Consider the following 13,363-nt stretch of genomic DNA (forward strand, 5'->3'; position numbering starts at 1 on the left):
TTAAAATCCCATTTTTCTTGAAATGCAACTTAAAATTACACGAAAGAAATTGGCTGATTTTTCTACTTACCTATTGGTTTATACTTTCCCACAAAAGTAAGAACAGAGAGAACTAGGGGTGCCACTAGCTCTTCCTCTATAGAGAGGAAATTAAGTAGGTGGGTGATTACATCACGGTGCAGAAAATGGGATGGGAATACAAAAGATAAAACCTGAAAAAAAAAGAAATATCAATAACAGCAACTTTTTCATCAGCAGCTAACAATTTGCTTTTAATTCTTCTTCAATGGTCATTAACTTTGTCAGTCAGCGAAACATGATCGCTAGAATACTTGAAAAACAGTATCAGTACTTGAACAGTAAAAATTAGCAATGATTTACTTCATGAATCAACATCAGAAGATAAGGTGAGTGGTATTAAATTTTAAAAAGATGAACTCTATGGAACATAAAAAATAAAATTGAACTACAGGCTAAACATGATAGATATTGACTCAGATTCATAATAGAAAATTAAATATTTTAAGAAGGTTCTAATTAAAGTAGAACATTACAATATATATTTCAATCAGCTATGGCAGTGACTTTATTTCGAGACACACAGAAATTAAACAGCCAAATAAGGTGTTACCAGCCCTACATAATCAAATTCTAAAATGCTAATTTCTCATTAAACCCAATCCTTCTTTTCAATCTAATTCCTTTATTGAGTTTTATTTGGAGGAGAGGACTGAAAACTAAGTTTACTTGAGCATTGAGAGAAAGGTATGGAGATAAGGATGGTGTGAAACCTGGCAGTAACATTAGCCTTCTCTTAAGGAAATGCACCAAGGGTATGACAAGTTTAACATCCCTTCCATAGTATCAAGTGCTGTCCTTGAAGTACCCTACACAAAGTACAGCAGACACTCGATTATCCGGATGTGCTTTATCCGCGTTGCGGATTATCAGTGCATGATTTTCATTCTGGCTCAATTTTTCCGCAATCTTTATGAAAAAATAAAATCGGATGCAAAATCATCGGAATTACTGCATTAATGCGAGGATACACCAGGTTTATTATTCCCGTTAGAATCCCCTCCGTAAAACGGAAGCGATCGCACACTAGCTGCATTCACAGGAGCACTGTGTTCCTGTTTTCCAAGCCTTGCAGGGAGTGACTGCACTCCATGATCACGGCTACACATCCCGCAGCAGTTGCAACCCGGGCAAGTTGTGTGAGACGCGACTACGTGGCGTGGTGCCTGACAGTGTAGTTTCCAACGTCGAGCAATGGTTTTGAAACATTTGTGCAAACCACTTTTCTGTATCCGTGATCACAAAGCTATGGATTTTGAAACCAGGCCTTACATGGAGTATTAATAATATGAGTACAACCATGTTATCGCCACTAACAAGATCGCGAACTGGCGAAGAAAGCTCTTAATGAGTCCTGGAAGCACTCTTAAGTAGCATAATAACTGCATAAATAATAATATATTGTTTGTTTTACGTAAATTATGAACATTAAAAGATATTAAAGTGAAAGCTTGGGTTATCCGTGTTTTCCGATTATTCGTGCCGTCTCTCCCCATAATTATCGGGAGTGTGCTGTACTCAAACTGGGATTGGGCAGTCTCTGACTAATCTCCAACACCGCCAGAGTCAGAGCCTAGTCCCCCTGAATGGGAAGCCAGCTCTCTAGCCACCACACCAACCTGATTCCTCCCTTCATTGACTCAGCTCAAGGTTAAAAAAAAAAAATTGAAATCTCACATCGAGTTACACTCTTCAACTCAACTTGAATTTTAATTTGCTAGCACCACCCCAATAATTTACTTAGAAATTACTACTACTACTTACTATTGTGACGTATACACTAGCTTTACTCAACCTCCGTTAAAATGAATGAATTTTTCTCCATTTTTCTCTGATTCATATTATTAAATAAGACACACATGTACTCACATATAAAAGCCTCAAGCCTCTTTCCCCAGCAGTTCCTGGATTCAAGCCAATTTCTTCAATAAGAGGACCACCTTTCAAGCATTGTTCCACATATCCAACGAGAATCTGCAAGGTACATTGTAGAAATTGTTCAAAATAGAAAGTTACTTCATAATTTCAGACAAGAATTACTATGACTGCAATTAATCGGCGAGGATTACAAGAGCCCGATCACCATACAGTGATCAGGCTATCATGGTGAAGAAATGGAACCCTGCTGGCCATAGTGATAACATGGCAAAGGGGAATGTGGCAAGGGAGAGTGGGAAAAGGGTCTGAGAATTGGTTGAGAGAGCCCATTCTAGATAATAGAATGGTCAGTTAATTAAATAATAAATAATCCCCACCTAAGGAAGTCTAGCTGGGTTAGTTGGGAGGAGGATGCATGGCAATGAGGGGAGCAGGATCAATAAGCTGAATGTAACATCTGCTAGCCAGCTAGAATTTAAGGTAAGCACATGGCCATATTCCATGCTAAAATATTTTATTCCTCAGGAAGTGACTTGGACATAAAAATGTGGTGAATTTTGGCCCATAAAAACTTTAACTTTTAATTTTACCTCCAGGAATGAATTTTTTATTGATTTGAGAAAATTAATTATTAATGCATTTAAGGCTCTTGAGCAACCTCTTAAATATTAAGCACAGGTTTAACTTTTAGCATATCATTCCTATTACCCCTAATAGCACATTTGAAAATATTGAAATCTAAAATCCAATGAAAGCTAAAAAAATAAACCAAACCCTACCTACATACCTAAAAGAGGGGTTACTAAGGGTCACTCTTGGATGAGTGCATTTAAGGCGACATTTCCAGAAGGTTGACATACTTCTCCGTGGTCACCCCTTCTAGATCTCCTTTGCTGATCATTAGGGTAGATCGGAAAAATTGATTATTTTTCCTGGAAAATTCCCTTACTAAAAAAAAACTGTGAGGAACTAACTCAAAATAAGGGCCACAACATTTGAGATCTCTCGGTCATGACCTTTAATAGGGATGGAGGTTGAAAAACTAAAAATGCATAATTTTTCATTCATTCCCAGTACATTTTTGCAAAGTAGTATTAGTTGCATACAGAATATAATTTCCAAAGAATTCACCTTTTAGAAATATCTAGAATTTTCCACTGCCATCACAATGTAGAAACTGACTCTGATTTAGTAGCCAATAAGTACATATGCTGTATTAATTTCAAATAATCCTCCTGCTGTCATTGAGGGCTCACTCCTTTACTTATCTGCCTAGGTGGCCATTCTACAGTGAGTCCTCGTTTAACGTCACCTAACGTTCCTGAAAAATGTGACGATAAACGAAATGACGTTAATCGAAGCATAATATTCCATAAAAACGATGTAAAAATTGAATATCGGTTCCTAGACCTCACAATTCCTATGCGAAAAAATTTTGGCGTATCATATCTGGTGCATTTTTTACGATGGGAATGCCAAACTATGGCATAAATACGAGTTCCTGTCTTCATCGACGACAATAGCAGCAGTGACGTAAATCCTTCTCCATTTTTGTATCTTCCCGCATTTGCTTTTCGGCTTCGCTATAGTGCGGTCCAATGAATGCTACCAGACGCTACAGACCGGGGATCCGGTGCTCCGGTCCATAGGCCCTACCCTCGCTACGAGAATTTCTTTTCGGACCGGTCAGGAGCGAAATCAAAATGGCGGAAATGAGCGAGGGCGGGCAAACTGGGATTATGAAATCGAAGAGATGGTTTTAGTTGCGAATTGAGGCGGGCGGGCGTCGCCTGGGCATCATCATCGCTGAAACATCGTCGCAGTAACAGGAACCAAAATTGTTGCGAACATTGTTCTCTAGGACATTTTCGTGGAAATGTCTCTGATGCTAAAATTTGCCAAAACCGTAATCGCAATTAACAATATACACACCGTTTTACACTTTGAACAGACTGACCGTATTACCGCCCACGGAACAAACAACCTGTAACGCCTGCCACTTCGCCTTTTTTCTCGCGCGAAATTTAAAATACGTGACGTTATCGCGAAGCGAAGGGACGATAAACGAATCACGGTCGTAAAATTTTCGTGACGTTATCGCGAAATGACGTTAAACGGGGTGACGTAGAACAAGGACTCACTGTACTTAAGACTCAGCATTGCATCACTTCTTTTCCTTCTCCTTAAAGGATAACGCAATATTTCTATAAGGTTAGACCTACTTCTCCATCGCACCTCTTTCCCCCTCTTAGATCTCTGCTTTTTAATCCTCTGCGAGAGGTCAGTGTGATGGTATTTCTGAGGGTTCTTCAAACTTCTCCAACACTATCTCTTGACTCCTCTTGGATCTTATCGGCCTCTCCCCACCAGCAGCTTTGACCCATGGAACCAGTCCACCCACCATAAGGATTTGTCTTTGCTGGGGGTCCACAATCAACAATATATAGGACACCCAGCATGGATCACTCAGAGTCACTTAGGTCTCACATCTCAATCTTTGTACATTAGATCATAATTATGTATCTAAGGAATGGAGATGCAATTTTATATTTAACACTCCCTAGCACCTTCACTACTAATTACCTAGCATCATTTCACTGAGTTCATCATTGACATTTTAGGAGAGACTGAAGTATTTTAACCAACTATCTTAATGTGGGAAGATACCACACAGAGTATCTTAAATAATGATAATGCAACATCCATAGCCTGTAATTACCCCAAAATTTCACCAAAAGGTAGATCTATAAATATTTCTGGGAATTTATTTATTATTATTTATGAAAGTATTCTATTGATAAAGGTAGGTTTCCATGAAATACTTAAGAAGCATTCTGAGAGCCTCCCCTTCCTTCATGTATTTCCCTCATCGATTCACTGTGAGGCCTACTCCCTTTCATTATATTTAAAAATCCTACTATATTCCTTCCTCTCCCTTGTTTACCTTACATTCTACCCTCTAACACCATTTTCGATATCACCTCCCCACTAAATACTCTCTATATCCATACTTTCTGCCTCCTCCATACCTCATCAAAAATTTTTTTCGAACACACATGTCAAATAGAATTAAATGGGCATCACAATACAAACCTTAAGAGCCTCTTTGTCCACCATCACAGATGAAATACGTTCCAAAAGCATTTTAACAGTATTATAATACAGGTTGGTCATCACTGGCTGGCCAAGCTTTTTCAAGATTTGGGTCTGAAAGAAAGTGTAAATTAAAATATCTCAACGTAGGAACAAATTATATGCCTTTGAGATTAAATTTGAGAAATAAAATTTTGACTGAAAAGTCAACTTAAAGATTACCATCTTTTTAATTTGTCCAAAAGTCAACAAGGGTACCAAATTTTCCTTGATAACTTAAGTACAGGCATCCCCCGAGTTACATATGTCTCGACTGGTAAATCCATACTTATGTAAGTGATAACCGTATTTCAAGTGATTACGTTAATTTTCGAATGCGAGCGCGAAGAAGCAGATATTCGCTCGTATACCCAATGGCAGAAAAAATATCGAGTTTTTTACGTGATAAACAAAACAAAGTGACCCATCTTTATCATTCCTCGAAGGAATTTTCATTAATTTGTAGCAAAATTGCATATAAATCCCAAGTTACCAATCAAATGTGAAAATTTGCAGTTATACCGATGGAAGTGGTTGCGCTCACTTCAGTGCAATACAGCTTGCTACACAGCATACAGACCCGAACTCCAACTTTCAACTATTTAAAAATTGTGTCCTTAAGTTTGGCCATTTCCATCTGTGGATTTAAAGAAAATGAAGTTCAAGCAGAAATCTTTATTGCGAAAAAGAATTGGTTAATACCCACGTAATTGAACTTGGCCCACGATAAGGCAGCAGTCGGTTGTGCAATGGAGAATGACTTACTGACAAGAAATTAACTCGTATTTTCTCCAACCACAAACATCTACCTACATCCTCTGGAATCCTTAAATCGGATCACATAGAGATGCTATCATCATTTCTATATTATTTTTATAGAAATCGACTAAAAATAACTTTTTCGAACCTGGCCATTGGAAAGACACAGCGATCAGAGACTTACCCGTAATTTTCGAAGGACTACTAAGTAAGAGGTAATATTTTGTCTTTAAAGTACATTGTTGTAATATTCTGCACATATTTTGCTTGAGAAAAAACATTCGCATCTGCCACTTCCGGTGCCCTTCGTCCGGTCCGTCAAGGGGAAAAGGGGAAGGTAGTTACTAGAGGAAAGTGGAGAAAAACTCTCGGGGCTCATAGGCACCTCCCTGCTTTACCTTATTATTAATCAAGCACTTGCCCAGTTGGCTGAAAACGATGCAACAATGTAGTCTACTCAGGCAACCAATGACGTCTTGTTCGATTGATACATTGCAACGTCGGGCAAAATTGTCACAAAATGATCGTGGGGTAGTAAGATGCCTATATCAATCCCTTCAGTCGCTTTCTGGAACTCAAAGTTGACAGTTGGATTAGTGAACAATTTCAACGGTGAAGTCTTTTGGATCCCCCGACAATGGCAGATAAGCGTCTAAGTGAGAGTAAGTCAGGTGCTTCTAAAAGACGACAAACAATCACTCTAGAAGAGAAAATTGATATTGTGAAGAAATATGAAAGTGGGCTAACGATATCAATCATATCATGTGTTCTAAACACGGCCGTGTCAACTATATTACTTTATTACTATATTACTATACAACATAATTGTGAAAGACAAGGAACGAATAAAAGAACATGCAAAAGGTTCTGCCTGTATGAGATCCACCATTATCACCAAGCAACACAATCTTCTGGCTGAAATGGAAAAATTACTGATAGTGTGGATGGAGGAACAGCATGGAAGAGGTACACCGCTTAGTTTTCTGACAATTCAAAATAAGGCCAAAAGTCTCTATGAACTGTTGAAGAATCAGAAAGGAGAGAAGGGTGGAAATTCTGTCGTGAGTAACGTGTGGTTCAATCGATTTAAAAATCGTTGGAATTTGCATAATGTGAAATTATGTGGTGAGGCAGCGAGTGGTGATAGAGAGGCAGCAGAAAGTTTTACAAAATTCCTTGAAAAAATAATTGAGGAGGGCGGCTATATATCGGAACAGGAGTTTAATGTCGACAAAACGGAGCTTTTTTGGAAAAGAATGCCTCACCACACCTGGATTTAAGGCAGCAAAAGATCGCCTAACTCTCTTGCTTGGAGGTGACGTGATGGGAGATTGCAAATCGAGACCTCTTCTAATTTATCGCTCGGAAAAGCCGCAAGCATTAAAGCATGTTGACAAATCCTCACTTCCAGTCATATGGAAATCAAACCCAAAAGCACGGGTTACATCTGCTTTATTTGAGGACTGGTATTGCAACCATTTTATACCAGATTTGACGGAGTACAGCCAGAAGAAAAATATTCCACTTAAAACCCTACTGATACTTGACAATGCACCCGGCCATTCTGCACACTTGGATGATTTAAATGAATTTATTAAGGTGATTTTTCAGCCCCCAAACACAACGTCCCTTCTACAGCCAATGGATCGGGGAGTCATAGCATCTTTCAAGGCTTATTAATTAAGGAAGACATTTGCTGATGCCACTGCCACTACAAATGGGGATGGTGGAATGACATTTAGGGAGTTTTGGAAGGGCTACAATGTGTATCACTCAATAAAAAACGTAGCATCATCCAGGGAAGAAGTAACAAGCAAAAATATGAATGGGGTTTGGAAAATCCTTTGCCCCTGCCTCGCGCATTTCGAGGGATTTATGTCCAATGAAGTAAACGAAGTCATCGACCGAGTTGTTGATCTTGTGCATGCTCTTGACCTTGAAGTGGAGGCGGAAGACGTAGAAGAGCTATTGGATTCGCACGAGGAGTGGACAAACAAAGATCTGATTGAGTTGAGCACATATAGGGCACATGTAGGGGACGAAGATGATGATGGTGGCTCTGAAAATGAGGTGTGTGGACAATCAAAATGCTTAATGGCTAAAGGATTGTCTGAGGTTTTTGAGCATAACAATTCCGCAGTGGAAAAACTTGAAAAAATTGATTCTAACATTGACAGGTTCGCGAAGGTCAGTAGAGCACTTCAAGATGCCATGTCATGCTATGAAGAAATATATCGTGAAATAAAGAAGGCATCGATACAGACATCTCTTCACCGCTTCTTCACAAAAGTTGACTTCATATCAGCCTCAGCAGCAGCTGACGCCAAAGGTGACGTCACCGTGCAGCCTTTGACAAATCAGTGAGAGAATGAAAATATGTCTGCGTGCGTGAAAGATTGAGTATGTGCGTGTGAATGTATCTAAGAATATAGTGATTTACTGGTATTTTTTGTGCGTAATTTGCTTGTAATCCTTGAAACCCCTCCTTTGTGTATTAACTGTGACAGTGAAACCACCAGATTCATCAATCAACATAATATATAATAGGCAGAAGATATAATGATTAAAAGAAAGTAGACAATGCATTCTATGGGCCCTTAGATAGCAGAATAACATAATGAATCAATTTAAGTATTCAGTTTAGTAATGTTACATTGAGATACCGTACTTTCCCGAATCCACGCGATCGGTCAATTAGGGGAATAGGGGAATTTTGATTAGTAATACTCGAGATGCAACTCTCAGACTATATTAATGCTTATTAATTCTTTATCTAATAACGTAAGAGTACCCGGAAGAGTTCATGAATATCGCAGTGAATTGAATGAAACTTCACCGAGAATTCACCGCGCATTTCTACGCTGGAATTCACCACATCGATCGAAATCTCTGAGGCACTAACGCAGAATTTTTGACTTACGCAGAGTCTGCCAAAATGCATCTCTTATGTAACTCGGGGGATGTCTGTATGTATAACATAAACAACTAAATGCCACATGCAACTTCTATGCATGTTCTAAAAAAAAATATTTTTATTACTACATTTATATTTCCAAAGAACTATAATTATTTTTCCAATTAAATTTTTGCTTTTACAAATTTACCCTTAGTCAAAGGGCACTCTCATGATCTTATTTAGAAAGAAATCTTTCCATTAAAATCTTGTCGAAATTGTGGCACCAAAGGAATTTTTTTATAAAAAGAAAATCATCATTGCTGGCATTTAATGCACTAAATTTATTAACCCAATCTCTCACTATGTTGGTTAATTTGTGGATTGCTGCCCAAACAACAAAACATTACTTAGGTTTTCGTTGAAAGTGTATCATTCATTGTCTTCAGCCAGCCTTAGGGGTTCTTTTCTGTGATTTTTGTCAAAAAAAAAAAAAAAGGCTGAGATTGGACAATAAATTGTGACCCAGCAAGTCATTACAACACTGAGATAATAACTGTTCCCGTTACTATCAGATATAGCACAGACACAATCCCATTCAAATAGCAGCCAATATTTCCTCACCATACATTAATACAACAAAATTAAAACACTTAAAAAAATGTCACATATGTAAAACTTTTTACACCAATATGTACAAATTTTATGAGCTCTAAAAAGAAATTGACAACCTACACAAATTCTTTCAAAGAAATAATTTCAAGCATTTAAGACTGATAATCAGATCATACCATGAGAGAGACATAAAGAGTGTAAAACTATTGAATTAGGAAAGGTATGCATCTACTCTCCGGGGAAAGACTAAGAGAACCCAAAGGCATACTTCATGATGCTAGTAACCATCAGCAACTTCAACGACAAATTGGATGGACTTCTGCATTACTCACCACTGTGTCAGCACATTCTTTGCAACCAACATCAGGATTAACAACTATTTCCATAGCTCGAAGTAATTGTGGATCTTGAGTGAGATGCACAGAAAATTTCTTGATGAACTCCTGAGCCTTAACAGAGTCAGGAAGGAACTTTGATAGGAAATTAATTCGAGCTGCTAGCTCTCTGTCTCTTTCAGCAGCTCCAGCTTCATTGCCATCGGTGCTAGTTGGCAACCTTTTATGAAGTTCGATCAATTCTGCCACATTCTTACGTACCCTAAGTGGAGAAAATAAAAACTATAAATTGTGTAATGGCTGACACATAAGGAAACAATAATACCCATCGAGGACACGAAGAGGAAAAAAAATAAAATATAAACTAAAGAAAAGGTAGAGCTTCAATTATTCACTTTTAAAGAAAGAAAAAAATTTCAAAAGATTTAGCAGACTTACGCAAGTTGATGCTTTTGTAATTCAATAAAAGCTTTTGTTGCATTCTCATCAATTGTCCCAAGAAGATAATACAATTTCTTCATTCTCTCCTCAGCAGGCAATTGATATGGTACGAGGCATGTATTGAGAAGTCTTTCAACCAACAACCTTGAAATAAAAATGTATGCAAATACTATTACATTCAAACTAAAACACTACAAAAGAGCCTTACAGTTAATTTTCCAGAAATATAATCAAAAGGCAAATCTGATCAAGATTTCTACAAGTTTTACTAACTCATGAGTTGAGCCCAGAAGATCGACCCTTCAATTCATCCAAAAATTTCATTCGCAAAATGTCACCGCAATGAATAAGAAAATCTTACTAGGTCGACCAGTAATTTAATAAAAGTCAAAATAAAAAAATGATAATACAGTAGAACACCTCCCGAGTCAACTTTGGAGAATAGAGGATTCATTTTTACTACTGATCAAGTACACTTAAGCTTAACTCCACTAATTAGTGACAGACTCATCCATTTCGGACATTTAACCACAGGAAATTGAATGAACAGCAACCACAAAAATATCTGAAGACAAGCCAATCTTAATTTTAGCAAGGACACATAAAACAGCTGTAATACATACCTATCATCCATTCCAGTCATGTAGTACCCATGAAGAATTTTGTCTTTAATCCATGTCACTGCTTTTTTAGTTGCTTCTGGCACATCAGGATTACTTAAGTGCTTTTTGTATATCATAGCTAAACCACACATAGCTTCTTTTCTTATTTTGAACTGTAAAAAACATTATATATCCAGCTAAAAACCATTTTTATGAAAATATACAAACTATTAAGATCAATTAGGAAACATAACAATACATAATAACCATCAATGCACTCCAAAACAAATCATAACAAATTTCCATTGATGCTTTGTATTGTCTCTCTTCCGTTAGAGAGACGGTTATTGAAATATCACATTATGATTATATGCACTAAGAAAACTGGCCCATACTCGAACAATGAAGTAGGGGAATAAGCCATAATCAGATTAGCAACATTCTAGATTAAGTGGTCAAAGTAACTCCAGATTCCAGTGAGAAGCATTGGTTACAACTTCAATTTGCCAAACTCCCACTGAATTTCAATGAGAAGTTTGTTGAATTCCAGCATTTGCAGATATGAAAAACAATAAGAAAAATGATACTTTCTGACCCAAATTGGTAATTCTGACCAGACACCAGTTTATTTCAATGCCTGGTGTATCAATACAGTGACAAAGAGAGAGGGTAAAGAAATGCAAATATTTTCGACCGAGGCTGAAAAACAAAGACTAACAGTGATACTGTGTTGCACCACTTATGGGTTTAACCAGCCAATATACATAGTTCTAAAAAGAAAACATGTTCCCAAGAATGAGAATTTTCCTTCATGAGTGATTGTGAGAACAAAGGAGAAAGGATGGATGGCGAGTGAAATGGTAGTTGAACGGCTAAAATTGGTAAGGCTCCGATAGCCTGGTGACCGTATCAAATTAAAGTCTAATTATTCTGGATTCTTGTATAAAGGGCCAATTACTCCAGCTGTTAAATGTGTTTGTGAGTCATCTTACTAATCACTCCAGAGTTTTATTATAGAAAGTGATTGAGAACAAAAAGTCTGCATACACTACTTTCCTGCTTATTAAGTTCAACTGCATTTTCTCAAGGTGTGTTAAAAATGACAATTCAGAAAAAACACTGTAAACAAATAAACAAGTAATTCCCTTAAACAATTTTTTCCAAATGAAATAACTCTCATGGTGTCATCTGATAAGCAATCCATCAATAGAAATCATCATGGAAAAAATCTTTTACATGTTTAGAGTGTGTTGGCACATTCATACTCCCAAAGCACAATTCCATGAAAAACCACAACAGATCCAAGAACCAGAGTTGATTCCTATCACAAAAACCTATGGAACTTAGATCCAAAGAACTAAACTGATTCATCATTACTTCTAAACCTTAAAATAACTCATTATATTTTGCTTACCTTCTTATCCAATGTTCTCTCTTTAACAAAGTCTAACAAATCTTCACTATCAGATACCACTGAAAAATCTCTACGTGCTGTCGTTACAATTGCCATGACCACCTCATACCGGACTGTCTCCTCTGAATCATGCTGACGCAACTTCAGCGTCTCTGTTATGTCTCTTCTCAATTCTGGATGATTTAGCAGAAAATGCATAGAATATTGTACACATTTGTTGCGAATAGCAACACTTATATCATTAAACCTGGAAATAAAAAGATAAATAGGTATCACCCATAACTTTAAACATATTTTTCTGTTTAAGTATATTTTTTTCTAAAAGTAAAATCAAAATGGAGCAAAAATACCTTCCCAGAAAAGCTTGCCATAATTGACGATGATGTATTGCTAGAGTTGAATCTTTTTCAGAAAACATTCTTGCTAGAAGTGACACTGAACCCATTCTCTCACTTTCTTCAGTACTTTTAAGCTTAAATTCTAACTGTGGAAGAACTGACAACAAAACGCTTGGACATATGTGGTTCAACTCATAAATTAGATCATACACCTTCCTAGAAATTCCAAGTTTCTTCTCTTCTCTTCCTAAGATCAACACATGATTGAAGAACTAAAACAAGAAAATATTAGATTTAAGTGAATTATACAAATTAAAACTTAGCCTGAAAATTAAATTGCAGATGGTAAAGGTACCAAATTAATGAAACTAAAGGGCAAATTAATATTCTCACCGTCTGAATATAGGGTTCAAGGGTATCACTGCATTTCACAACCAATTCTTTGGCCAACAAATATGCATTTTTACGTTGTGATTTATTTGGTTCCACAACATTCATTAAAATGATATCCAACAGTTCATTTGATACCACATCCGACTCCGTGATAACAGGACAAAGAACGTCGAGCATAAAGCTCTTCACTTTCCCAGAATGTTCATCACTAATAAAACAATAAAAAATTAATCAATGACAATTCATTTATCAAACGAATGTGACCCACCATCATTTAAGCCATTACCATGACTACTTACTTTACTATTTTAAACATGAGAGAAAACAATGCACAGAAGATTTCCTGGCAGTCTTCCAACTCAAAGCACATATTGAAAGACTTCACATAGGCTAAATTTTCCAGCAAATAGAAGTAGCGCTTGAAAGCAGGATCTTTGGGATCTTTCAGTCCAGCCAGCTGTTTTATCAGGAACAGGAATATTGTC

General features: G+C 37.1%; 1 protein-coding gene across 5 annotated transcripts in view; it reads right to left on the reverse strand.

Moving 5' to 3' along the window:
• Window positions 1-13,363, reverse strand: part of LOC124159296 (sister chromatid cohesion protein PDS5 homolog A) — a 78,937-nt gene that overhangs the window by 54,022 nt on the left and 11,552 nt on the right. For all 5 annotated transcript variants that reach the window (XM_046535020.1, XM_046535019.1, XM_046535015.1 and 2 more), the window contains 10 exons: window positions 13,178-13,362; window positions 12,879-13,086; window positions 12,498-12,757; window positions 12,148-12,394; window positions 10,755-10,906; window positions 10,129-10,275; window positions 9,688-9,952; window positions 5,050-5,163; window positions 1,948-2,052; window positions 71-212 (listed from right to left, as the gene is read on the reverse strand). In XM_046535020.1, the coding sequence (XP_046390976.1) occupies window positions 71-212; window positions 1,948-2,052; window positions 5,050-5,163; window positions 9,688-9,952; window positions 10,129-10,275; window positions 10,755-10,906; window positions 12,148-12,394; window positions 12,498-12,757; window positions 12,879-13,086; window positions 13,178-13,362 (1,825 nt within the window). The remainder of the gene's footprint in view (window positions 1-70; window positions 213-1,947; window positions 2,053-5,049; window positions 5,164-9,687; window positions 9,953-10,128; window positions 10,276-10,754; window positions 10,907-12,147; window positions 12,395-12,497; window positions 12,758-12,878; window positions 13,087-13,177; window position 13,363) is intronic.

This window comes from Ischnura elegans, chromosome 5 (genome assembly GCF_921293095.1).
Source record: "Ischnura elegans chromosome 5, ioIscEleg1.1, whole genome shotgun sequence".
In the NCBI taxonomy this organism is placed as follows: domain Eukaryota; kingdom Metazoa; phylum Arthropoda; class Insecta; order Odonata; family Coenagrionidae; genus Ischnura; species Ischnura elegans.